The 27,924-nt window shown below is 40.6% G+C and overlaps 1 protein-coding gene across 1 annotated transcript; it reads right to left on the reverse strand.

Moving 5' to 3' along the window:
• Positions 1 to 749: 749 nt before the first annotated feature.
• OIT3 (oncoprotein induced transcript 3) lies at positions 750 to 26,862 on the reverse strand. Its single transcript, XM_032840709.1, has 9 exons — positions 26,683 to 26,862; positions 22,304 to 22,678; positions 21,406 to 21,513; positions 16,685 to 16,807; positions 11,837 to 11,959; positions 9,953 to 10,113; positions 7,900 to 8,315; positions 3,009 to 3,108; positions 750 to 1,175 (listed from the first exon to the last, which is right to left on the reverse strand). The coding sequence occupies exons 1-9, from the start codon at positions 26,741 to 26,743 to the stop codon at positions 1,002 to 1,004; spliced, it is 1,641 nt and encodes a 546-aa protein (XP_032696600.1). The 5' UTR covers positions 26,744 to 26,862; the 3' UTR covers positions 750 to 1,001.
• Positions 26,863 to 27,924: the final 1,062 nt, after the last annotated feature.

Consider the following 27,924-nt stretch of genomic DNA (forward strand, 5'->3'; position numbering starts at 1 on the left):
CCTCTTACATGCAAGTTAATAAATTTTTTTAAAAGATTTTTTTTGTTGTTTATTTGACAGAGAGACACAGTGAGAGAAGGAACACAGCAAGGGGAGTGGGAGAGGGAGAAGCAGGCTTCCCACCGAGCAGAGAGCCCAATGCGGGGCCAGAACCTAGGGCCCTGGGATCATGACCCAAGCGAAAGGCAGATGCTTAGAAACTGAGCCACCCAGGCACCCCATGTTAATAAACTTTTTAAAGATTTATTTATTTATTTTGGAGGGGAGAGGAGGGCAGAGGGAGAGAGAATCTCAGGCAGACTCCACATCGAATGGGGCCCAACATGGGGCTCAATCTGAGATCAGAACCTGAGCTAAAACTGAGTCGGATGCTTAACACACTGCGCCACCCAGGTGCCCCCCATGTTAATAAATTTAATTGAAAATATTTCACTTAAGATGGTATAAAAACTTCAAAAAAGAAAACATCATGCAAGAGGAAAATCAAATAGTAACTTTTAGTACACACTTACATCAATAAACTTCCTAATCCCCTGTAAATATTCTGTGCTTGAATCGAAATTTCAGGGTATAATTATTATTTACATACTTAAGGAGTTATTGGGTATTTAAGTCATAATTTCAAGCAACTATTTATTTTAAGTTTGTAGTTTGTAGTATCATGCCCAACTTTTGGTTGTAGTGGTTCTATTGCATCCTACACTGGGTGTTTTATTGTAGGGAGGAAACGTGGGAAATGGAATGAGCTGCTTTTGGAATGGACAGTGCACCTTTCAATGTCAGGAGGATGAAGCCCCATGTGAGTCAGGTCAGTCAGCAGTGAAGTGACTTTTCCCAGTCCAGGGGCCCGAATCAGAATGAGTCCATTCTGGAAGTCTGTCTAAACCCACAGTATGAGGTTTAAAGAATGCCGTGTTCTAGGGTATTGACTGATGTTCTCAGTGGGGAGAAGTTCTAAAGAGGAGGGCAACCCAGAGCCAGGAGTCAGGTGTGGGGTGGTCCTAGTCCTCCCAGTCGATCCTGATCGGGCCACCTGTCAGCATCTGGCTCTGGGGACCAGTTGTATCCTCTCCTTCCACTGCCTCACGACGTACTCGCCGGTGGCAGCCCTGGGCACAGCGGGAATGCTCATCCAGCCGTCCACAGACAAGAACCTGGCAGTGCAGAAACACTTCCTAGAAAGACCATAAATGATAGTTACCATAAATGATAACAAAAATAGTGATAACAGATGCCGCTTGTAGGGCCCCTTCTGGAAGCCAGACACTCGCTACACCAGATGTTTCATATGTAGTATCTCATTTCATATAAACAACAGCCCTCTGAGGTGGATGTCGTCATCCCCATTTTACAGATGAGGAAACTGAGACTTAAGTTAGACAACTTGCCCAGATTCACACCATTGGTCAGGTGGGCAAACATATGGAGTCATGTGGGTGATCTAATCCCGCCCCCCCCAAGCATAACTCCTGCCTTTGTATAGGGACAGGAGAGACCTTCGAGAAGGGAACACCTAATAACGTTAACATCTTTGTTCTTCACATCAAAGGCTGGGAAAAACATCGGTGCCGGCATGCTTCTGTGTAAAATATCAAGTTCTTTGTCCAAGCTTCTTTCTATAAGTTACCTCCCAAATCATGCTGCCTGCTTGGGGAGGGAGATCAGGATTAGCCATCATGGTTAACAGTTGTTCTAGAACAGTGATATAACAGGAAAGGACATGAATTCACTTAAATGCAGTGTGGAAAAGATAGTTGGTCTCTTAAACTTCCTTTGGTTTAAATGTTTCAACAATTCTACTGGAAAAACAACAACAACAACAACAACAAAGTTTGCACCTTAACATTCTCTCTATTGCCTCTTATAACCTCTGTGTATGTGTGTTTTTCAAAAATGCAGCATACTTGGGGCACCTGGGTGGCTCAGTGGGTTAAAGCCTCTGCCTTCAGCTCAGGTCATGATCCCAGGATTCTGGGATCAAGCCCCACGTCAGACTCTCTGCTCAGCGGGGAGCCTGCTTCCTTCCTCTCTCTTTCTGCCTGCCTCTCTGCCTACTTGTGATCTCTGTCTGTCAAATAAATAAATAAAATCTTTTAAAAAAAGGCAGCATACTCAATATGCATGTAAATTGTTATGACATATGACTTTTAATATCTCCTTTCTCTATATTTCTTATTTTAATAACTGCTTAATATTACACTAATAGATATGTAGTAACCCTGTTGGGGGACTTTTCTCCTTCTCTATAACATCCAACAAATCTCATTTTTCTTTTTTTGCTTGCTTGTTTTTGAGAAACTGTCAGAATTAGAATTTTTAAATAAAAGAATCTGATGATTTTATGGTTATTACTACATATTACCAGACAACTTTCCAGAAACCGTACCCATTTATACTGCCACTATATACTTCTCCCTATAACTTTGCAAGCATTGTGATTTATAATTTTTATAAAGTTAATATGTATAAAATAATGTCTTATAATTGTTTTAATTGGCATTTTAAGTACTGTTTTCACTGAACAAATCACTATTGGTCTTTTCTGTGAATTTTCTGCCCATATACTTTGCCATACGACTACCACACAGGCTTTTCAACCATACCCCCCCCCACAACAGTTTAAAATTATGATCATATAGGGGCGCCTGGGTGGCTCAGTCTGTTAGGTGTCTGACTCTTGACCTCAGCTCAGGTCTTGATCTCAGGGTTGTGGGTTCGAGCCCTATGCTAGGCATAGAAATGACTTAAATAAAATAGAACTTAAAATAAAAAAAATAAAATTATGATCATATAGTATTTTCTTTAAACAAACACAGTGATTTTATTGGAAGAAAGGCAGATAATTGTGACATTCTAGATAGCTAGTTCTGCAGTGTTTCTCATAGAGGTAATGCAGATCCCAACTGTGAGCTCACAGAGAATATCAACAAACAGGCACGCCAAGAAATGAGGGCCAGGCCTGGGGGTGGGGTGCGGTGTGGATTCCAAGATAAAGGTGTTCAGCTCACCTTGTGGTCTTTGCCCACAAACTTGAAGACCGGGACCTGGAAATGCTTTGCTAGGTGGTCCCGGGCCGTGTACTGCTTCACGGAGTCATCTGAAACACAACTAAAAGCAGGACAGGAGAACACGTAAGACTTGATGGCTTCAGCAGAGATGGAAAAACAATCTGGTTCAATGTGTTTAGTCCAAAGAAATGCTGACTGGGTGGAGGAGGCTGGGCTGAACTCAAGTTTTTTGAGAATGAAGGAAAAATGAAATTTCCTCCCTACAAAGGCATCTTCAGCCCTGCTCATGAGCACTGTCTGTCCCATCTCTCATTCTCTGTACCCACGAACTGGGCACGAGGACCTCTCGATACTTCAATGTATTGAAGCAGGAGCAACAGCAACCACATTTCTTTCAAAGATACCTTTTGAAATGAAGATATCTCTGGAAGACTGTATTTTCATTTGTAATACATCACAGGAATTCTGCATTCACATGCATGATGATTGGTTTGAGATTTCAAAAATATTTATTGGGCACCTAATACACACTAACCCCCAATGAGGGTTCAAAGGCGAGCAAGCCCCAATGTGTGCGACTCCGAGCTGCATAAAGATTTAAGTTCCAGAGAGAGTAACTGGTTCTACTGGGAAGGTTCAGTCTCCTCCCAATTGCTGAACTTCATTTTTCCCCACATTTATGCAAAGTTGTAGTTTGATAGGGTCTTGGGGTTTCCATCGCAGGTCTACTGCTTAAAGTGAAAGTCCTAGGCTCACCTCAAGGTTAGCTGGGGAAAAGAAATCTTACTGGTTCTCAATTTTGAGACCAAGGTTTAGTATTTGATGAACATTTTCTCCTGAGAGGACAGGGATTACACTTGTATCGTCTTTCCCACTGTGAATTTTAAAAGAACTTTAAATTCTGGGTGTATTTTCCTTTTTCTGGATACCTATTAGTTCTTGTCTACCAGTCCAGGAAAAAAAAAAAATGTGGGGACCAGAAAGAAAAGTCTATGAAACTGGATCCTTGCTTCGCATGCTTACAGACCACTTTCTAGTTCATTGCTAAGTACTGTTTCAGTGCAGTTGAAAAAACCCAACAAAACTGTTTAAAAAGAAGACATTGTGATATATAATACCCCTAGTCCATATTCCCCTGACCTGAAGAGAATCTAAATATATTATGCAGTTTCAGTTATTTCTTGTATTTATGTTCTCATTTTCATTTTCTTGAGGTAAAGTTAATATATACCATCTTTTGATTATGTTCTGTAACAAACACCTATCACATATCTAATCTGTGCAACGTGTTCTTTTGGGAGCCGCAGAGGATATAAAGATGAATAATATAGTCTGTGATGTCAAGAACTTTACAGTTTGTATCTAGGACAAAAATAGTAACATGATATCAAAATGGCACTTTTCATCTAAGGGCCTCACCATTTTCAATTATTTTTACCTAAAAATACCACTGTTTTTCTTTAAGAGAGAAAATGAGGCAGGAAGCGTTGTTACGGGGTAATATACTACAGAATGGGACCCAGGACAAATTCTGGCTCTTGACCTGGTGTTTGCTGTGATTAGACAATGTGGTTCATCAACTCTAAGTTCACGTGCTAAAAGAAAGTAAGGATGGTATAGGATAATCCAAAATAATCGATTACTCAAAAGTTGTCCAATGTTTCACTTTGGAATTCAATGTTTCTTTTTCTGGAGATTACCTTTCTAATTCTACTTTGCTGAGGTTTGTACTAAGTTGCTTTGAATTCTCTGAGCATACACCAACTAAAACTGGAGAGAGGTGAATGAGCTGTGTTAACTATCAGGGGAAAATGACCTGATTTAAATGCAAGCTGAGAACAATGAATAATCAAACAATTTATAAATGTAAGCTTACTGCATTATGTTTATTTTAGGGCTCTGGACTTGCTTCAGATGATTATTATGATAAATGTCCATTCAATAGTTCATTTGACAGCTATTTAATGACCCTTACTATAGGATAGGCATAGAGGGGAAAAGAAAAGGAAGGAAAATTTCCAGCTCAGGGCAGAAGGAATCAAGGAAGGCTTCATGGAGGAAAAAAATCCAGCTGAATCTTGAAGGAACAGGGAGAGATCGGCAGGAAGAAAAGGAGGAGATTTCTGCAGAGGAAACAGCAGGTGCAGCGAGGAAGGTGTAGGAAATAATAGAGTCTGGGAATTGCCTGTAGTTCCCTTTGCTGGGAACAGAAACTGGAGAGGGCAGAGGTCTGTGTGTGAGGCCCTGTGAGCCAAGCTCAGAGTTGGATTTTATCTGGAGGAATCGTCTCACAGACACCATTCCAGTACTCTCCATTATTGCGCCAGAGATGGGACCATTTGCCTGTTTACTAAATAGACTTCTACTGCTGTGTTTTTTAATTCTTGCCTCTGGCTTTTAAGCATTTTAATTTCTCCTGCAGCATTTTTTTTTTTTTTTAGCAATTCTGTATGTGCTAAGGGCTAGAAAATTAAAAAGCACAACTTCTTAGAACTCTCTAAAATAAAAAGCAGTTGGTCCTTAACTGAGCATCTGAATAACAAATATATAAATAAACTTTACGAGCTTTACTAAGATTGTAGATTACATGTTTTGTCAGTAAGCGAGTTATGATTATGCATTTATTTTTGCAAAAAGTAAATATAGGGGTAGGAAAAGACTCTTGGAATGAGAGAAATGTTCCCTATCTTGACTGTAGTGATGGCTTCATGAATGCATACATCAGAACTTACCAAACTGTACACTTTCAATGTGTATACTCGTTGTATGAGAATGGTACTCCAATACAGCCATTAAAAAAAATAAAGGAACCCACATCTACTCCCCACTAAAAGTAAATCCATTCCTTAATCTCCTTAGCATTAGGTATACAAATTAAAAAAAAAGAAATAATAAATGTTTTTTCTACTTTTCATTTTAAAACTTTGTGGAGGTAATTTTAAGATGGCAAGAAATCCAAAGAACTGCAGACACCTATGAGACCTGTTACTGGCCATGCAAAGCAGCTCAGAATGATACATTTTCCATGTTCTGAAAACAAGCTAAGGGAGGCTACAAGTACTCCTGCTGGCAAACAGTTAAATTTACCAATCAAAGGAAATCAAGAGTCATCAAAGGTTTTTAGCAGGGATCTGAATATATATATCCCCCCCCCCTAATTTTTAACATTTGTTTGTCTTTTGACTGGTTACCCAGGGATTCTTGGAGCTGAGATTTGAGAGTTGGGATTCAGGGGGCTGTCATGAGGCTGTTTTTGCTATCCAGGTGAAAGGTAAGGGCTGGAATTAAGAGAGCGGAACAGAGAGAACAAGTCTGGGGGTACTGCTTCTTCCACAAAAGCCTCTTGGTTGATCCCATGTGCTTTAAAGTTGAACATCCCTGTGCAAGAGACTGACGGCAGCAGATGGAGGATGCCTGCAGTGAGAGAGCCAGTAGAGAAAAACTAAGCAGACGTTTCAGAGTCCATGAAGCCCATTAGCCCAGGGCACGGCCCAGGTGGTGCTCTTGTTACACCATTTCCCTTTCATTGAGCTGCGGGTCCTGACCCTACCTGAGCTATGTCCCACCTGACACTGAGAACAAGGAAGAAACTGATAAGATTCTACCATGAATATGGGGTTTGCGTGTCATTTTCCTGGGAATGGGAGCAATGGGTGTGACAACTGCTAGGCCTCCAACAGGCTCGTGAGACACACACAGTTCTCAATCCAGGGATCTTTAGGAAATAAGGAAATCTCTTTTGTATAAAACAAGCAAACAGGGGCACCTGGGTGGCTCAGTGGGTTAAGCTTCTGCCTTTAGCTCAGGTTATGATCTCAGGGTCCTGGGATCGAGCCCTGCATCGGGCTCTCTGCTCAGCAGGGAGCCTACTTCTCCCTCTCTCTCTGCCTACTTCTGCCTACTTGTGATTTCTTTCTCTGTCAAATAAATAAAAAACAACAACAACAACAAAAACAAGCAAACAAAAACCAAATTTCACTTGATCGTTCTTCTCCTAAAACCTTCTAAGTAATTCTTGTCTCTCCTTCACTACCAAGCTTCCTAAAAGAGTTGACATTTGCTGCTTCCTCTTCCCCATCCACTTGCAATTATCTGCCTTCCCCCAGCTCCGACACTCACACTCACGCTCTACTCTCTCTCTGATCAGGTTAATCAATCCTATGTTTCCAATAGAAACAGGGATGATTCTTGGTCCTTTATCTCTCTCTAGTCCTGACCTTGTTCCTGGGTCTGATACACATTTCCAACTGCCTGCTGACCTTTTTTTCCCATGTATCCTGAAGACATTTACAATTCAATATATTATCTGGACTTGTTGTATTCAATATTTCACCTCAAATTTGCTTTTCTCTTTATGGCCGTCCATCGGGGTTAACGGCATTTATTTGGTCATCCGTGCTAGACCCCTTGGAGTCATTCTCAACTTCCTGCTCCCTCACCAGTTTTTACCTCCAATGTCAATAAATGGTTTTTGAGGGGTACCTGGGTGGCTCAGTGGGTTAAAGCCTCTGCCTTCAGCTCAGGTCATGATCCCAGGGACCTGGGATCAAGCCCTGCATCGGGCTCTCTGCTCAGCGGGGAGCCTGCTTCCTCCAATCTCTTTGCCTGCTTCTCTGCTTACTTGTGATCTCTGTCTGTCAAATAAATAAATTTAAAAATCTTAAAAAAAATGGTTTTTGAAACAATTCAGAGCTCACGGAAGTGTCCTATTGTTTTGGGAAATGACCAGGTATGCTGTGCACTTAGAAATCGGGTGTGAGTCTACGGCCCCCTGAACACGTCCGATCTCGTCTGATCTCGGAAGCTAAGCAGGGTCGGGCCTGGTTAGTACTTGGATGGGAGAAATAGGGTGTGAGCTGGGGATAATAAATCGTGTAAGCAGCATAATTACCCATCCTGGATGAGGTAGTACTTCAGGATCTCGTCGATCTTGGAGGTGGGGGTGGCAAAGCAGCTCTCTACCAGGCTTTCTAAGCCATTCACGTGCACCACAGGCTCAATGCCAAAGTAGAGGGAGTCTCGAAGCTTGAGGGTGGGCAAAGCTTCCCGGTAGGGCTCTTCAAACTCATTGTCCTTGAAGATCTCCAGAGTGAATGGGAAGATTCCATGGCTGCGGCTCATGATTTCCAGGGGGGTATTTCGAAGGTGGGGAACGTACCCTTCTGAAATAGTGTACAGGCGTGGAAACTCGCAGGTCACTGGGATCAGCACTTTGCTGGTTCGGATGATGATGTCCCCACTGCTTCCTGGGGTCTGCTTGGGTAGGCCTGTCACAAGGTTGCTTGCCACAATCTTGTCATTTACCACCTGAGCCAGGCCAGGGCCAGGAGAGGAAAAAGACTGTATGTCTATTTCTCCAGAACTCCCCAATCCACCCTATCCCACCCTCCCACCCAATCCCATTCTTGACTGTAACATTCTCCACACTTCTATTTCCATCAAAACAATTAGAGATTTGGTTGCTGAAGCTTGAGGGCTTTTTAAAACATCTCTTCTCCTCTTTTCAGCAAGATGCTCTGTTAAGAATTTTATATACTACTCCATGGTCAACCCACACATTCCTTTGGAGTATTACTCATTAAACCTGAACTATGCAGAATCAGCAAATTCAAAGCTCTGGTATTTTAGGAAAGAATGGCTTCAGTATATTATTTTTTTTTCTGGAATCCTAGACCTGCTGATCAGGCTGTGGCCTGACCTTGTGCTGAACTCATCCACAAGCAGAGAACTTTAGCTACCGCATTTATGCAGACAGCTTTCAGTTCTTTATCTCCAGCCTTGTCTGCTCCCCTGAGGGCTAGCAACTCCAACCCACCCCAGGGCATTTCCACTCGATTATTCACAGATACAACAAACACAATTTGCCTGAAGTGGGACCCCCTTCTCCTGGGATAGCACCCCCATATCCCACCCTAGGTCTCATTAGATTCCTAATTTTCTATTCATCGAATTCAATAAATAAATATTTGTTTAATTAAATGGTTGCAAGAACCGCGGCCCTGATTTTCTGGACCCAGGTCCCCTTTATTTCCATCCATCTCGTACACTGCTGATCTCATCGTTACAGCGCCAGCAACCTCACTCTGGGGGATAAAGCCCAAATATCTCACCCTCACACTCTAGGCAGATCCTTAGAAGCACAGTCTTCCCCCACCTACGTCTCCAGTTTCCTTTTCCAATACGTGTTCCTTGCCAGTCAGTCTGCACCGCCCATACACTCAGCATAAGCCTTAAATATTCCCATCTCTGACACTGGCTCACTTGTTTCCCATCCGAAACGGCCTTTCTTTTCCTCTCAGTCTGGATAAGCCACACACAGGCTTCTGCCCCAGTTCAAGGCCCACTTGTCTTGACTGCTCCAGTGTTTGTCCCTTTCTAGACTGCAATGGCACCTGTCGTCTCTATCACTGTTTCTTATTTATATTGTGTGTGTGTGTTGTCATCTCAGGCCTACTGCGTATGTTCCCCAAAATGAAGAATCTTATTTCATATCCCTCAGACTCCGGTGCACATTCTTAGATGAAAGTACAAACCTCTTCCCTCTACCTAGTTCAACACTTGAACTCATCTGTTTACCTCATAAATGAACCCTCATCAATTCTTTACTTGTTTTCTTCAAGTAAAAAAATTGGTCAGAGGAGATGCAACCAGCCTCCTGGTGCTGGGGCTGATGCACTCAGGGAAATGTCTGCTATATCAGAAAGACAGGACTACTGAAGAAAGGAAGGAACAGAATTCTTCTCACCTCCCTGTGCTCACAGGGCCAGGACCACAGCAGATGCTCAATAATACACATGTTAAATGAATGGCATATGAGTTTTTGAGCTGCATTCTTTCATGTGGAAATATTTCATCTATGACAAGCCACACAGCATACCTCTGTCAACTACCTCTCAAATAACTGACTTTTGGTCATCCCCCAAGTGTCCTCCACAAGAACCTACATCAACCACCGTGCCACACGTCTTGAGGGAGAAGAGGATGTTGACGTGGGTGCCATTGGACACTCCTCTGCAGGAGGTGTTGGTCAGGAAGAGCTCCAGACCGCCAACCAGGTCCCTGGGGATGCTCACTTCAATGGTATTCGACTTGCACAACACGGGGACTGTGGCAGAAAGGGGGCACTGTTAGAATGGAGAAATCTGAATTGGGAGAAGGATAAGGAACGCTTCTAGGAGAAATAATTTTGCCCTCCCACAACTTGAGCTTTTTGTTCCATCCTCAAGGAAATCTAAGAGACTCAAAACAAGTTGGTGAATGAAACCAGGACTCCTAACTCCCCAGGCTGTGGTCAAATAATTCTCCTCAAACACACTGATCTCCAAATGAGGAAATATTGCTCAAGTTTTGATTCAACATTTATTTCAAAGTATGGATAGAGTAGTTCTATGAACTGAAACACCTCACAGAATAACTTTTAGTACAAACAATTTATTGTCGATACAGAAAAAGTACTGCTTTGATATATGCTTAAATTACATAACAGTACTGCTTTGACTTTACCATTAATTATGTCTCATAAAACAGAGGTAATAAAAACAACGTTAGCGTACTTGGGGAAAAGTTCCAAATTATCCTTGCATTGTTCAGTAAACCATAAATGCTGACTATAAATTCTACTTTAACTTCATATGAAAAGGGTTGCTTTTCTTTAGTGTTCCTGTGTTCACTTTTCCAGGCTCTACAAATACCCTAAAAGGAATATTTATGGCTACTGTCAGAAAATATGTGAGAATATATCATAACAATGACACAGCGTAAAGAAATCAAAGGTAGGTGCTCATTAAATATTTGCTAGATGGATGAGTTAAGATTCTGAACATAAATAACTCGATTTCCAGAAAATAGCTGTCAGAAGATTGTTGATGCTCGTATTGTAATTGTAGGGAGAAAAATCAGTTCTCTAAGGCTTTTAGCTTAGTTTCACTACCCAATTATCTGTTAGAAAAGAAAGGAACTGCATCAGTGTCTTAGACTTCAAAATTAACTACTAATTATACTACTAATAATAGAAATTAGGGGGGATATTCGTAAGTAAAAAGCAAAGAAAACTGTATGACCCAGCAATTCCATTTCTGGGCATATATCAAAAAGAATTGAAAGTTGGATCTCAAGGACATATCTGCGCACCCTTGTTCATAGCCGCATTGTCCACAATATCTCAACCATAGAAGTAATTGAAGAGCCTATCATTGGATGAGTGGCTGGACAAAATGTGGTATATAAATACAATGGACTATTATTTAGCCTTACGAAGGAAAGAAATCCTGTCATATGGTACAACATGGATGAACCTGGTGGATATAAGGAAAAGGGAAATAAGTCAATCACAAAAAGACATATACCATAGGACCCCACTTACACGAGGTATCTAAAGTAATCGACTTCATAGAAATAGAAATAGAATAGTGGTTGCCAGGGCGGGGGTTGGGGGGGGGGAGGGAGGAATGGGGAATTGTTCTTTCAAGGATATAGAGTTTCAGTTTTGCAAGACAAAAAAGTTCTGGAAATCTGTGGCACAACCATGCGAATATATGTAAACACTACTGAACTATACATTTCAAACTGGCTTAGGTGGTCAATTTTCTGCTCTGTGTTTTTTTAACTACAAGTTCTTAAAAAGCAAAGGAAAATTAACTTTTTGGTAATATGTTCTTAGAGAGCTTCTGTTTTGAATGATCCCAGAGTAAAGATGCAGGGATACCCGCTGGCGAAGGAGCTGGTGTTCTAATAGATGAGAATCTTGACCTAGTTGAGTGAGGAAGGCAGGGAGGTTTGGGGCAGGGTGGGGGGGTGAGGAGCAGAGGTTGAGCCCATCCATGTACTACCTTGGCATGTATGGTTATCCTCAGAGAGCACCAAGCCCCGGGGACATTCACACTGGTAGCCCTTCCCGGACACGAGGCAAAGGTGGCTGCAGCCACCGTTGTTACTGTGACATCCTTCAACATCTGCAATAAAACCAAAGGAAAAGGACATGACCTTGCAGGCCTCTTCCCTGAGGATTCTGGTTCTTGGGATGGCACCTGGCATCAGGGAATACATTGGCTCACCACAGTATCACTGGAGCCTAATTCAGCCACTGATCATGTAAGGAAGCCCACAAAAAACTGTTTAAGTGAGTTGGGGAGAATCGGAGGGGGAGATGAACCATGAGAGACTGTGGACTCTGAGAAACAAACTGAGGGTTTTGGAGGGGAGAGGGGTAGGGGGTTGGGTGAGCCTGGTGGTGGGTATTATGGAGGGCACGTATTGCATGGAGCACTGGGTGTAGTGCATAAACAATGAATCTTGGAACACTGAAAAAGTAAAATAAAATAAAATGGAAAAGAATGTGTTTGCTATGAAGAGCAATCTTACAACATGCATAAGCTCTAACCTCTTCAGCTGGTCATTTTGTAGAACGTCCTTCAGTCTGGATTTGTCTGTTTTTCTCAGGGTGGTATTACAGTTTTGGGGAGGAAGACCCACAAGTCACTTCTTAATTGCTGTAATATTTATGGCACCCATTTTCAAATTTTATAGAGTATTACTGATGTAGAGGGGAATGACAGAATAGAAATGTAACTAGACTAGTTAGGTGGATGAGTTAGTTATTGTCAGTTGGTTGGATCGCCAGACCTTCCCCTCAAATCTCTAGTAATAGTGGAACTGGGATATGTATCTCAGGCTGACAGCACATACAAATGAAGCCTGGACAATACACTTGGTCCACTCCACTAAGCTCTTTGTGACATACCTCTTTTGAGTACATTTTTAAAAGATCCCTTTTAAAAAGTTTTGCATTTGTGGGGAGCACTTGAGTGGCTCACTCAGTTAATTAAGTGTCCAACTCTTGGTGTCAGCTCTAGCCTGGATCTCAGGGTCACGGGTTCAAGCCCCACCAAAAAAAAAAAAAAAAAAAAAGTATAAATTCTGCATTTTCAAAAAGCATACTCAACCAGATGGACAAGAAAAAAGGATTCAATTGAAAACTAAGGGAACTACCACATGATTTCATAGTTAGTAGAGAAAAATTAATGACTTTTGTGGGCTCTAGACATTATCTTTTATCAAACTCTGGCCCACTAAACAACCTTGTAAGTTTTCCAAGTACACAGCCACACCCATTCATTCATCTATTATCTATGAGGGTTTTCTCACTACAAGGCAGACTTCACTAGTTTCAACAGATTCCATATGATCCACAAAGACTAAAATATCTACTTTTTGGCCTACACAGAAAAACTTGCTGCCCTTGTTCTAGGGGTAAGATAAATTTTAAAAATGCTCTCAAATCATCTCAGATGGTCAAGGAAAGATATAAACTGATTTCCAGTTATAGTCAGAATTCTCAGTTCAATAATAGTAAAAAATATATATTTCTTTGGAACATCAGTATATTAACTGGGGATGAATCAATTTTTGTGAAACATACATAGAGTGTAAATTTACAGTGAATTAATCCTTGCAAAACTTAAGAAAGATTAGGCTATTACCTGTTTATAAATCTGGATACTTAAAAATGATAAAAGTACAGCTAGGGGTTTTTGAAATAGCTGAACATGACGTATAACAATGTAGAAGACAGTGTAAAAATATACTATAAAACATTAAGATCAAAATTAATGGGACTTTTTTTTTCCCTAAAAGTGATCTTCCTGGGGTCCTGGGTGGCTCAGTCTGTTGAGCATCTGACTCTTGATTTTGGCTTGGGTTGTGATCTCAGGGTTATAAGATCAAGCCCCAAGTAGGGCTCCACACTCAGTGGGGAGTCTGCTTGGGATTCTCTCTCTCCTTCTCCCTCTATTCCTCCCCCTGCTCATGCATGTGCATGCTCTCTCTCTCTCTCTCTCAAATAAATAAATCTTAAAAGTCAATCAGTAAAAATTATCTTCCGTAAGTCATTTAATTTCCTGGGGTCTCAATTTCAATATTTGTAAAACGAAGGGTTTGGAGTAAATGTTCATTCCGGATATTTCCAGGTATAAAACTGCAAAGCACAAAATAAGTTGAAATTCTGAGTTAGCTTAAAAGATTTAAGTCTCTTATGAGGATATTCCAAAATGTTTGGATAGATTAGCCAAGAGGAATTGTGGGTCATTTTAGTTATCTTTCATTTATCCTTCCATATTTTCTAGGAACATAATTTTCATAATAAAACAAAACAATAAAAATTATTTAAAAGTAAAAAGAGTTTTTTATTTAAAAAAAAGTCTAATTTTACAGACTAACCAATGAAAACAAATATGTTTGAACTATCAATAAAACTTAAATGTTTCAGGGGCACATGGGTGGCTCAGTCGGTCGAGTGTCTGACTCTTGATTTTGGCTCAGGTCCTGATTTCAAGGTTGCGAGATAGACCCCTATATCATGCTCCTCACGTAGCGGGGAGTCTGCTTGAGATTCTCTTTCCCTCTGCCCCACACCCTCCCCACCGTGTGTTCTCTCCCTCTCTCTAAATAAATCTTAAAAAAAAAAAACCTAAGGGTTTCAAATATGAATCTTAAGGCTAAAGTATAACTCATGTACAAGTTTTATCTTCTGTTAAAATACTTTTTGATCGGGATTATTAGGTTTTAAAATTATATGAGGATTAACAGTAATACTTCCAATAAAATGCTCATGAATAATTACAAACGTTCCTCATGGAACATTTCATTAATATTCACATATGCAAAGATTATTACATAAAATAATTAAGATTTAAGGAAGATTCAAGACATTATCCTTATTCAATAAAATTTAAAGTACATTTAGTCTTGTTATAAGGGACAGTAGTTTAATATTCTGGTTAATGGTCCTTCAGTAAACTTTGTTGCATGGAATAAACTATGGGAACTAGCCATAATTTTTCCTTTTGGGGTAGTATTTTATTATGTTGAATATAACTAGAATAAAGTGAACTCTTATAAACAGTATTATACCTCTAATTCATTAGCCTCAGGGACAAATCATATGTCCTCTGTAAATGATAATTAAGTCATTTATCTCTTTATATAATCTTCAAAGAGATGGGTTTTTTTTTTCTTTTGTTCCCTCAACTCCTAACATCATGAGATTCAGACTTATTTAAGTAGAAATGGTAACATTTTAGTTGTGATAATTTGCAAGGGCAAATGTGCCTTACAGAAGGGACATTATCTAAATTTCCTATCATTGTCACAGTATACAATTTCAACTATTTGACATACATTACAAATTCTTTTTTATTACTTAATCGCGTAAAATATACATAGTCTTCCTGTTGTCGATTGAGCACCTAACGCTTGGTTTTAGCTCAGGTCTTCATCTCAGGGTTGTAGGATCAAGCCCCGTGTGGGGCTCCACGCTCAGTGTAGAGTCTGCTTGAGATTCTTTTCCCTTCCCTCTTCCTCCCCTTCTGCTCCTTCCCCCTGCTCATGCTCTCTCTCTCTCTCTCTAAAATAAATGAAATCTTGGGGTGCCTGGGTGGCTCAGTGGGTTAAAGCCTCTGCCTTCGGCTCAGGTCATGATCCCAGGGTCCTGAGATCGAGCCCCACATAGGGCTCTCAGCTCAGCGGGGAGCCTGCTTCCTCCTCTCTCTCTGCCTGTCTCTCTGCCTACTTGTGATCTCTCTGTCAAATAAATAAATAAAATCTTAAAAAAAAAAAAAAAAGGATGTTACTATCTCCCCCACAGTATATCAATCTCCAATAAATGCAAAGCATAAAGGGAATAAAATGGCTTCTTGTGAACCAGTTTCCCCAACCACCAAGATGGTAAGACTCACCTAACAGAACTCGGCAAAAACACAAACTGTAAGGCCCACGCCACTGAACGAAGTTTCCAGGAGAGAGGCCTGGGAACAGCCAGGTGTGAAAGCATCTGGGTGATTCTTTTTAGCAGGAATTTCGAGAACCACTGCTATAAACCATTTATTATGCTACCACCTCTATTATCTTGCTGCTGCAGGTTTGTTCCTTGGATCTGCGGCAGAGATGTCACCTAGAAGTCATGCAGAAATGCACTATCTTGGGGCACCTGGGTGGCTCAGCGGGTTAAAGTCTCTGCCTTCAGCTCAGGTCATGATCCCAGAGTCCTGGGATTGAGCCCCACATCGGGCTCTCTGCTCCTCAGGGAGTCTGCTTCCTCCTCTCTCTCTGCCTGCCTCTCTGACTACTTGTGATTCTGTCTGTCTAATAAATAAATAAAATCTTTAAAAAAAAAAAAAAAAAAAGAAATGCACTATCTTTGCCTGAGCCCAGACCTACTGAATCAGCATCTGCATTTTAAAAAGATCCCATACAATTTATGGGCACATTAAAATTTGAGAAACACATAATACCTTGTTTTTATTTCCCAAATTAAAATGTGGGAACCTGGATGGCTCAGTCTGTAGAGAGCCTGCGACTGTTGATCTCAGGGTTTTAAGTTTGAGCAGCATATTGAGGGTAGAGTTTACTTTAAAAAAAAAAAGAAAAGAAAAGAAAATGGCTCTCTGCCTCTTGCAAAATGCAAGAACTCCCTCCTTTCAAATATTGAAGATAAAATCAACACTGAATTCTGCCTGCAACATGACCGTCCTCAATGACAGTGAACCCCTTTTTGTCATTTCCTTACACAGCCCAACCTTGACTCTCTCCTAATGTTGGACAGTTTCATGAACATCAATCAAAGAATAAGCCAATGGTTTAGTTTGGGCTCTTGATTTGAATTCCTTTTTGCCCATTCTCACCTTCACATGTCTTGCCATCACTTCTTAGCACACGGCCAACTGCACACTCACAGCGATATGAATTTTTCAGGTTTACACAGATCTCACTGCAGCCACCATTGTTTTGCTCACATTCATTTTCATCTGTGGGAAAGAAACCACACCACTTACGTCCTGTTTGCTGAGCAACTCGATCTTTCCCCAAGCCCCTTAGCAGAATCTTCACATCTTTCAGAGCCTGTTGATTCATTGACTCCTTGGCTATAATCCTTATAACCACTTCCATCAACCTGGTCTCTTCAACCAAGTTATTTGTCCATTTGCTCCAGCTAGAGCAGAAGGCACTTAGCCATTTGCCAATTAATCCCCTTCTAAGACCAAAACAGGCAAAATGAAGTTTTGGGTTTTTTTTTTTGTTGTTGTTACCTAGATTCACATATTTTTTTTTGTATGGGTAAATATCACTTTCTCTAGTGAGTTCCTGAAGATTTGCTAAATAAAGATAGACTTGTAAATCAAAAGCTGTGTTTTAAATACATCAAAGGTGGGGTGCCTGGGTGGCTCAGTGGGTTAAAGCCTCTGCCTCCAGCTCAGGTTGTGATCCCAGGGTCCTGGGATCGAGCCCCGAATTGGGCTCTCTGCTCAGCAGGGAGCCTGCTTCCACCTCTCTCTCTCTCTCTGCCTACTTGTGATCTCTGCCTGTCAAATAAATAAATAAAAATCTAAAAAAAAAAAGTGGAAATACATGAAGGATAAAACAAAAAAGTTTTTAATAAATAAATAAATAAATAAATAAATACATTGAAGGAACTTATATCACAGAAGTAAATAGCTGATAAAAATTTTGTGTGAAACAGTCTTCTCTTATAACATGAACAAAAGCCCTTGAAGTCTATTTTATTTTTTTAATATTCTTTTAAAGATTTTATTTATTTATTTGACACACAGATCACAAGTAAGCAGAGAGGCAGGCAGGGAGAGAGGAGGAAGCAGGCTCTCTGCTGAGCAGAGAGCCCAATGCAGGGCTCGATCCCAGGACACTGAGATCATGACCTGAGCCGAAGGCAGAGGCTTAACCCACTAAGCCACCCAGGCACCCCCTGAAGTCTATTTTAAATATTGGACTATTTCCACACTATACTTAAGCAATGATTGCTAAACTTTTTAAGAATATGATGAAGGATATGGACTCTTGCAATTAAAAAAGGCATAGCTGAGAAAATTGTCGATCCCCTTCCTTCTACAAAGAAAAGGAAGCTTGGGAACTAAATGTATCATGGCTTGGGGTTGGGGTTATTGGGATTTAAACACCCATGAGGTGATAGAAGGCATGGCCTTGGGCCCAGGAAAGGAGGTGAGCTACAACAGAAACACTGCTTACCCCCATGACCTCAGAAAAGATATCCCTACACTGAAGGGGGGGAGTAGAAGAACTTTGCCCCAAGGCCCACGGACACAGTAAGCAAGCCTGCTCTGAGGCTCCAGGAGAGAGAAAAATCCTTCATAAACAACAGGAACCCCAAGTCAGGCCTTGCCATGGTTGAAACATGAACTTGCAGCTGAGAAATTGGTACAAAATTTGGCTTGGACCAACGAAGCTTCAACGATACCTGACAGAAGCATTTGAAAAACTGCTCTGTAGTCAAACCTCCACAAATCAGGCGGTCAGTGTGGTTCCACAGAAGCACAATTACGACAGAAGGTGGTTTGCCATGAAACACTACACAGGAGGAACTGATCCGCTATGAGAATGACTTGGCAAGATAACAAAAGGGTGGCTTTCAACTGGAAATAACAGAATAATCCAGAAAAATCCATAATACAAGGACTTTAAAAATTACTAAGCAGATAAAAGAAAGGATAGTAACCAAGATAAAAGAAATGAGCAAAAAGACAAGGCAGAATTGAAACCAAATAAACATAGCACTTGGAGAAATAGAAACTATAGGGATGTCTGTGTGGCTCAGTGGGTTGAGCGTCTGCCTTCCACTCAGGTCATGATCCCAGGATCCTGGGATAGAGTCCTGCATTGCGCTCCCTGCTCAGTGGGGAGTCTGCCTCTCCCTTCTCCTTTTCTGAATGATTGGAGTATGTACCTTATACCTAGAGCACATCTCAATTTGGATGCTAAATTTTCATTGGAAATAGTTAATTTTGAGTTGGAGCCACTACCACCTGGAAGGTGGATGGTGACAGAGATGCTAGCAGTTCTCCTGAATGTGGCCACATGCTGTCCCAAGCCTGCACAGTTTATCTTGAGACTGATATATATATATTTTTTTTAATGTGAGAGAGCAATACACTTACACTGATTTAAGCCATTGTCATTTGGGAGTTTGTTGTCATTTTCAACCTTAGATACTCTGCATCCCAGCCATTCCACTTTTATGGGTTTGCTCTAGAGAAAATCTCACACATGCAGTATCATTTTAATGTCAATTTTAAGAACAAAAATAATGCTATATATTCTTACGGGTGCATACACAAAGAATAAAAGCCTAAAAACAGGGACCAGAAGAATATACCCTAACTTCAAAACAGTGATTAGCCCTGGAGGGTGGAACAGGAAGATGAAAAAGGAGATGGAGTGAGATGGCTTTGCTTGTATTTGTAAAATTTTATTAAAAAGAAAAAGGAAGAAAAAAATTAACTATGGTTAAATCTGGGTACATAAGTTATATTATTATAGCATCCTGGCCAATAATGCTATTGTATTATTTTCCTTTACTCTTCACTCTGGCTGAAAAAAAAATTACATAATTTAAAATGAAGAATTATAAGTATCTTACATTTAAAAAAAAAAAAAGGAAAACTGGCATATGCACGTTAATACAAAATTTTGCCTTTAATTTCAGGGAATTCATGATGTCCCTGAAACTGACAGGCAGACCTCAGGTAGGAACTAGGGGTTTTCCCCTGTGCACTGCTAGGCAATGATGTCCTAGATAAATTGTTAGGTAAATGATGTGTATGATATGCAAATTTTGGGTTTAAAAGGGCAGTAAATAGACATATATATTTGTATTTTTTATATTTGCCTAAAAAAACCCTGGGAGCATACATAAGATAATATAAGAGATTACCTGAGGCTCAGCCAGTTAAATCTCTGCCTTCAGCTCAGGTCATGATCGCAGGGTCCTAGGATCGCATCCCACATTGGCCTTCTTGCTCAGCAGGGAGCCTGCTTCTCTCTCTGCCTCTCTACCTTGCTCTCTAACTATCTTACCTAGTCAAAAGTTATATTGAAACAAAAGCTGAAGGGTACCAGGTAGCTCAGTTTTGGTCATGATCTCATGGGTTGTGGGATCAAGTCCCATGTCAGGCTCCACACTCAGTATGGAGTCTGCTTGAGATTCTCTCTCTCTGCCTCCCCCATTTGCATGCACATGCTTTCTCTCTCTCAAATAAATAAACTAAAAAACAAATAAACAAACAAACAAAACCCACAAAAGCTAAGTAATGAAACAAAGCCTGTCTTAAAATGATATCAAATATTTTCCAAGCACACTGTGTGTGTGTGTGTGTGTGTGTGTGTGAGAGAGAGAGAGAGAGAGACAGAGACAGAGACAGAGACTGAGGGAGGGAGGGAGGGAGGGAGGGAGGGAGGGAAGATTAAAAGAACCATTCTCTCCTACATCCCAAACCTTTTAGTATTAAATCACACAAAGTCCATCACGTAAAAGCCCTAACAGCTGGTATGGGGAGGCATAAACATGCTCATAGAATGGTCAATGGGTTCATTCAGGAGGCTGAAGAAAAAAATTTTTCTAAAATAAGAATCTTTTTATCTATTTTTCAACCTAGACCCCATTCCATTCTGACCAGTTACTATTTTTCTTGAGGAAGCAGGTATGGGCCAATCCTCCCCTTCTCTCTGGATGACTTTTAAATCTATTTGAGTGTGAATACAAAAAGCTTCATAATGGGAAAAGATATGATCTTCAATCTTGGGTTTCTCAACTCTCTTTTCTTCTGGCTACAGACAACAACACATGTGTACAAGTAAACAACTCTAGATTTCCTAGAAAATAATCTGACTCCCCTTTCTTGCTACTCAGAGAAACCAAAATTATGGTAGTGAAGCTGTAGGAGTTTGTCTTTAGATAATTCTAGACCAAAGTCATCCAACAGAAATACAATGCAAACCACATAAATAATTTAAAAATTTCTATTAGTCATATAAAAAATTCTAATAATACATTTTATTTAATTCAATATGTCTAAAATATTTCATCTCAATATAAAATCGACATTAAAATTGAGACATTTCCCATTTCTTTTTTTGAATGAATTGAGTATGTATTTTATACCTAGAGCACATCCCAATTTGGATGTTAAATTTTCATTGGAAATACTTGATTGTATTTAGAGTCATAAAATTTACAGTTGGTTACTAAAGTTGTCCCAAACATTTTTAGTTTTCCAATGACTGAGCCAAGTATCAGCTTTCATATTAAAATTAGGTAAAATTAAAACTGAGTTTTTCGGCCATACTAGCTACATATCAAGAGCTCCAAGCCACACATGGCTAGAGACTGCTGTACTGCACAGTGCAACTTAATCTGTCCCCACACACGATATAAACTTGGTTTGAGGCCTTAGTCATGAATTTAAAAAGGCAAACACCATTCTAAGTGTTTAGAGACAAAAACTAGAAAAACTACAGAGCTTTGCATCAGGAAGGGTTTGATGTGTCCTTTTGATCAGAATGGCCCATTTCTACTTCAAGATTAGTTTCTTACCGAAGCATGTCTGCCTGTCAGGGCCTAGCACTGTCCCTGGAGAGCATGTGCACTCACTGGCGTCCACGCAGGTGCCATGGCAGTCCTCGTCGCAGATGTCATAAAAATCTGTGGAAGGATGAAGTTGACCTTGCATGAGAGGCAAGGACCAGAGGACACTCTCATTCATAAGAAAGCCTCATGAGTTCAATCATGAGGTATGAGTTCATGGACAACGTTGAGAGGGTTCTCATCGTTCAGGGTTTATGTGATCCAATGGATAGGGATACTGCCCAGGGACATCTGTCATTCAGATCAATGGTTCCCAACTTCATATTCATGGGCATAGGATCTCTGCAAATCTAAAACCTCACCAAATATGAGCTATAGAATAAAGAAGTGTTATGCCCTACTCTTCTATGTACTCTGTTTTTTAAATGCATATAGATTTTGATGGGACTAAAACAAAAATTAGTTTTAAAAATACTCCCGACCTCAAGTAGCTTTTTCCCATTACATATCATTTAAAGAAATCAATGGATACCAAGCACAATGCTACCTTGTGAATGTCTGATATAGATCTTAAAAAGGAGTCCTCCATACTCAAAATGGTTGGAAATCCACTATGTAGGTAACCCAAATCAACACTTCATTTTCTAATGGTTTTGTTTGAATGGGACAAAGACAAAATAAAAAAGAACTGATCAGAGTCACAGCTCCTCTCCCTTTTGGTTTCTTTAAGACATTTTTGGAAACCCAAGAACAGATCACAGAAATCACAATCTGAAGTTACCTGTGGCCCTAAGTCAATGTTATCCAGACTCTTGAGATACTACCATAACTGGATTTCATATGGTATTTTCCTGATGCCATCTGATGCCTTATTGGGGAGGAAAAAGAGCACAGAGAAGGTACTCACGACCACAGTAGACATGAAAGCAGACACTGGGCTTGGTCAGACGGTACACATAGTAGCCTCCCAGGCAAGCCTTGACCTCCACTGTGGTGTTCCAGAGACAGCAGTTCCCGTTGAAGCTGGCACAGGCCTGGCGTTGCACGATGCCATCACCTTCTAGAGGGTGGCTGCCATTGAGCCAGATGGGGGCATGGGTTCCACAGTGGTTTTCTGGTATGCAAAAGGTGGGCATGGCATCCCCTGCCATGCCCGTGAAGCGGTACCACTCCCCATCCACGTGGTTGTCACAAAGAGGGGATCCTTGAGACTCATCGAACTGATGGTCAGTGTTCCTCCATGGCTCATTCAAACTGATATAAGCAGAGCAAGGATCTAGGGCTGGGAATGAAAAGACACGTCAGAGGCACCTTGTGAAGTTTCTAATTACAATGGCAATAGCCTGAGTCCAGCTTCTTGATCTTACATTTTGGCTTTCTTTTTTTTTTTTTTTTTTAAGAAAGAAATAACCTAAAACCCCCCACAGTAGCTGTTTAAGATTCCTTACATTGACTTAAACATGCTTTATAAATGCCTTTTACAAAATTATTTTGAATCTGTTTAAGGTTTAGTGTTACTTTGGGACCAAACTTTTTATCCAGAGTAATCATTTGCTAGAGGATAGTTGTTCAGACCAAGGGAAGTTAGGATTATAGTCTTGCTGAACTCTGTAGTGGTCAGAAAATATTCTGAATATTATGTTCAACTGGAAGCCATATTATATGAAAGTATGGATAAACCTGGTATCCAGAGAAAAGTGACCAGACTTGTAAGGGAGTCAAAACAATTACCAACTGGAGAAGAAGTTGAGAACTATAGTTGGGAGAAAAAAAAAAAGGCTGAAGAGTATGCATCAGTTCTCACAACTCTAGGTATTGTGTTACAAGAGCAAGAACAGACTGTTGGGGGAGAACCTTTTGGTTCAGGTATGGAGTAATGGAGAGGACTACGACAGTGTTGTAAGCTCTTCATCTTTGGAAATTTTCAAAAACTATTTGGATGGTCCTTTGTAAGCAAGATTGTGGATGAAAGTTTGTCCTGTTGGAAAATGTGTTTTGTTAATAAGATACACATCTCATTTCACTGAAAAGGAAAATACCTCTGGCACATGGCCACTATATTGAAATACACAGCATACTGACATATTATTACCAAAGATATTCTCAAAGTGAATGTTGGTATATATGCCATCCGCTCATTGAAAATATGAACTTTGTGTATAAACAATCAGCATGGCACCACTATGTATAATAGAGCCAAATTTCTCAAGCTTGCATTTTTAGTGCATAAATCGCATGGACAAATATCTCATCAAAAATATTTTAATGACTACAGACAGCAGTAACCCCAATATTCTCATTGTTTCTCACAATTTCAGGGAAGCATTGAATTTATGTAGGGAAATTGTCCTTAGGAAGAACCTATAAAACAAAGAAATTCTAGAAAGGAACACCAGCCAGAGAGTACCACCCTTTGTAATGCACAGGAGGCTGACTTACCTAACATTGTAGGCAGAGAATTCACATTAAGGCAGAAAATTGTAGGCAGAAAATTCAGTTTTAGCAAATACTGCACAATAATTAAATATGATGGGCCATGATCATAAAATTTAAGTTGTCTAGAAAATATTTTGGATTTTCCCAGTCTCCATTTCAAACTCCAGCTCACTCTCTAAATTCAGTCACATACAGAGGAGGGTGTAGCTTAGTGCTAATGACCCCAAAGAGAATACAAAAGTATGGGACAGGAAGTAAGTAGGCTGTTGCATTTTCTGGAAACAACACGTTTGCAGAGTTGCACATGGCAGGGGACACTCTCTCTTTTAAAATGTTCCTGAGATATCCCAGCTTTGCCCTGGACCATATTTGATGTCACTTGAGGGCAGGGAATGTCCTCATACAGACTTTCCCCTCTCAAACTGGAAAAATTCCCTCATCTGCTCTCCCAGCTGTGGTTCTATTAAGAAGCAAGGTTTCCAGGGCAATTTCACAGGTGATTATACATTCATAGAAATAGTTGGTTGATCTTCTTGGCTCTAATTTTATAAGAAATGGTTAGGTACTCAACTTTTAATGGCTTTTGCAGAAATTCCTAAACCGCCCTCAATAACTATTTCATGATTTATAAAGTTTTTCCTTAAATTTAACTGTCATTTCTTGTGTTATTTGTTAAAAGTTCACTTCCTCTCGTTGAAGGGGACATATGGCCCAAATGGGGGAAATTTACCCACTAGCTTCTATAAAATAAGTACATTTTTTAACTTCCCAACGCAATATTTCTTCCTTCCTTCCTTCATTTCTTTCTTTCTTTTTTATTAATTTTTTTGACAGAGAGGGAGCACAAGTAGGCAGAGTAGCAGGCAGAGGGAGAGGGAGAAGCGGGCTCCCTGAGGAGCAGAGAACCCCATGCGGGGCTCTATTCTAGGACCTGAGCGGAAGGCAGACTCTTAACAACTGAGCTACCTAGGTGCCCCGCCCACCCAAGCAATATTTCCTGACATTAAATAACCCATTCCTCTCCACCCGTCAATCTTTTAATAATCTGGCCACTGGTATTCTTGTTTTCAGTCTCTCCTGGGAGCCTGGAATTCAGTATTATGCACACTGCCTTAGTACACATTCCTTAAATGGGAGACCTTCAAAAAGACGCCTCGGGGGTTCCTTTCAAAGTTCCAGAAAGTTCCTCAGTCTTGACCTGGAGTCCTGCCTGGTGGCCCCTCCCGAGTTCCCCCACCCCGGAAGCGCAGACGCCTGCGTGTCCCCAGGGCCAGCCCCTCGCGGCGGCCAAGTGCGGAGAGCAGACCTCAGGCAGCGTCCCTGCCCTTCCGCTCCCAGCAGTCCAGGTGCTGGGGACGGTGCCCCCGGGCTGGGTCTTGGGTCCGGAAGCTCCCCGCGTTCTTCCTTCCTTCTCCCTCCCTTCTCCCTACGGAGGCTCCCCCTTTGCTGCCTGCCCCCTCCTCCTCCTCTTCTTTCCTTCCCCTCCTTTTCTCTCACTTCCCTCTCCTTCCGGGGAAGACCCCCTCCCTACTCCCCATCCCCCAAAGCTTTCCCTTTATCTCACTTCTGGCATTGAGTCAAACGTCCTAGAAGGGCTGCAAAAAATAGATAACATAAAAAAGATCTGGGATGGGAGATCTGTGATGGGAACAGGAGGTACTAAAGGGAGAGTAAGTAATAAAGAAAGGAAAGAAAGGGAAGTGGTAATTCCAAGGCGGTGGGGGCGACTTTTGCTTAGACAAGTCTTGGCTAATTATTGGCAGCAGATACAGGGTAATTAAACTTAGTTCAAAACTCTAATAGATTTTTTTTTTTTTCTTAATGCCAGCTTTAGATTTAGGGCATACTTCACAAAACAGTACAGAATTTCCATATACTCGGTGCCATTTCCCCTATTATTAAACATCATTCGTTGGTGTGGTATCTTTTACACAATTAATGATCCAGTAGTGACGTATTATTATCAACTCAAATCCATAGTACAGATTTCCTTAGTTTTTGCTTGTGTCTTTATTCCAGGATCCCATCTAGGATACCATATTACCTTAATTTCCACATCTCCTTAGGGTCTCAAACCTATTTTTAATGTGTACCCTTGAAGGTGCTAGCGCAAGATCTGAATTATCATGAAGAAATAAATCAGGGTCAACTGAAGAGAACTACCCAGAAGGGCCGAGAAGGATGGCTCTGTCCAACTCAACCTCCTCTCACCCTCTCTTCCAATTAGAACTTAAATTCTATTGGAAAAAGGAGAAATGTGTTAGTAACTGGAATTGAAACTTTGTTTTGCCTTCTTGGCAACTTTTGTGCCAAGGCTGAGAAGGGAAAGAGTTTAAGATTCCCTCAGTCTATGCAATAGTCGTATTTTTCAGATGTCCAGACTGAGAAGTTCTGTGTCTTTCACAGGGATAGAGCTTTCGTTCAGCACCTTGTATTCATTAAAGAAAAAAAAAGAAAAAAAAAAAAACCTCTATCCTCAATTCTTTTTTTTTTCTCTATCCTCAATTCTAAAGGTTATATTTTTGCTCTTAAAGTTGGAATTACAAAAGTGCCTATTACATAAAGAGGTTAGAATTCTTTCTACATGGCCTCTGAGAAATATTTATCTAGTGGAAAGCTGTTGGGGACGGTAGATCCACAGGAATTCTGGATGCCCAGGCAAGAGGCTAACTGGAACATGAAATAGGAATTCTTTGAAAATATATCTATGGTAGGTTATCATAGGTTTTCTGACACTATTGTAAAACCAGTATTTAAGATACTGGAATTTAAGATACTCTTAATCTGGACTTAATAGCAAAGTCCTACAACAAAAAGTGTGTTGTGCCAAGTACTCAACACAAGACTCACCCACTGGTGATGCAGGTATCATTGTGATGAAGAGGCAGGTGAGAAGCAGGGACTGAAGCATCCTTCTGGACCAGCCACCAGAACAGATTGGAAATCCTCTTAATTCCAGTTGTCCTTTGTCCCTTTCTTTTTCAAGCACTTTTTAAAAAAAGGCCGCTAGGCTCTTCTGAAAAAAGACTTTACAGTACTGGCTGGGGCTTTATCAGAGGAAGAGGATGAGTGGGATATGTATCCCTTGCTCTGGCCCTGACCCCAGATAGAAACACTGTTTTACACTGTCAACAGGGTTATTGATATTTTTCTTTGGTGGGGGGGGGACCCATCACAATCCCTCATCCTCCTTTTGTTTTCTCTCAAGAATTCCCTGCAACAAGTCCCCAGTTATCTTATCCAGAAGGAAACTCTAAATGAAGGACATCCCCTCTTGTCAAAATCTTGTTTTGTGACTTCTAGGAATTAATTTCATGATGTTGCAGCCCTACCATTGCTTACGGAATGAGAATGGGATAAAGCCAGATTGATGTAGCTGGTCATTAGGAAATGTCTTGGTCAGATGGTGAAGGAGCTTACAATAGCACACAAAAAAATAGTAAGGAAAGGTGTGGAATGAGGACAATATTGTCTTGAAGCAAGCTCTTAAGTGTGTTCTATTATGGTCCTTGGTCTCAAAATTTTCTGAAGAAACCAAGTTTAGTTGTGTTTTTACCAATTCGAGCAGCAATACCTCATGTTTTCATAGTGCCTTTCTTTCCCCAATTTAAAATGGTTTAGTGTTACTTATTTTACTAATTCTCACACTAAGATAGAGGTAGGGACTTCAAATTAGGAACGACTCATTAAATTAACAATACTAAAAAGTGCTATTTACTAGAATTTCATTTTTAGACCAAAGAGGCAAAATGAAAGGATCTGTGTATTACGTATCCCCAGGCAACAGAATGCCAGCTCCCTGACATTCTATAGTGTGTGGACACCTAAGAATTAGCAAGCACTGTTAATGAAGATAACGAGAAGGGGAAAGACAAAAAGAAGGGTGGGGGGAAGGTTTTGGGTTTTTTTTATTATTTTACCATTTAAAAAAAATAGGACACGCCCAACATGGAGCTTGAACTCATGACCCTGAGATCAAGAGTCGCATGCTCTATCAACTGAGCCAGCCAGGTGCCCCCCCCCCCAAAATTTTTTAAGTGCTTTATTAAAAAAGGATATGAATGAAACCAAAATTTCTCCCTCCCAATCTTA

The sequence above is a fragment of the Lontra canadensis genome, unplaced genomic scaffold, assembly GCF_010015895.1.
Source record: "Lontra canadensis isolate GAN:19392208 unplaced genomic scaffold, GSC_riverotter_1.0 scaffold3, whole genome shotgun sequence".
Lineage (NCBI taxonomy): Eukaryota > Metazoa > Chordata > Mammalia > Carnivora > Mustelidae > Lontra > Lontra canadensis.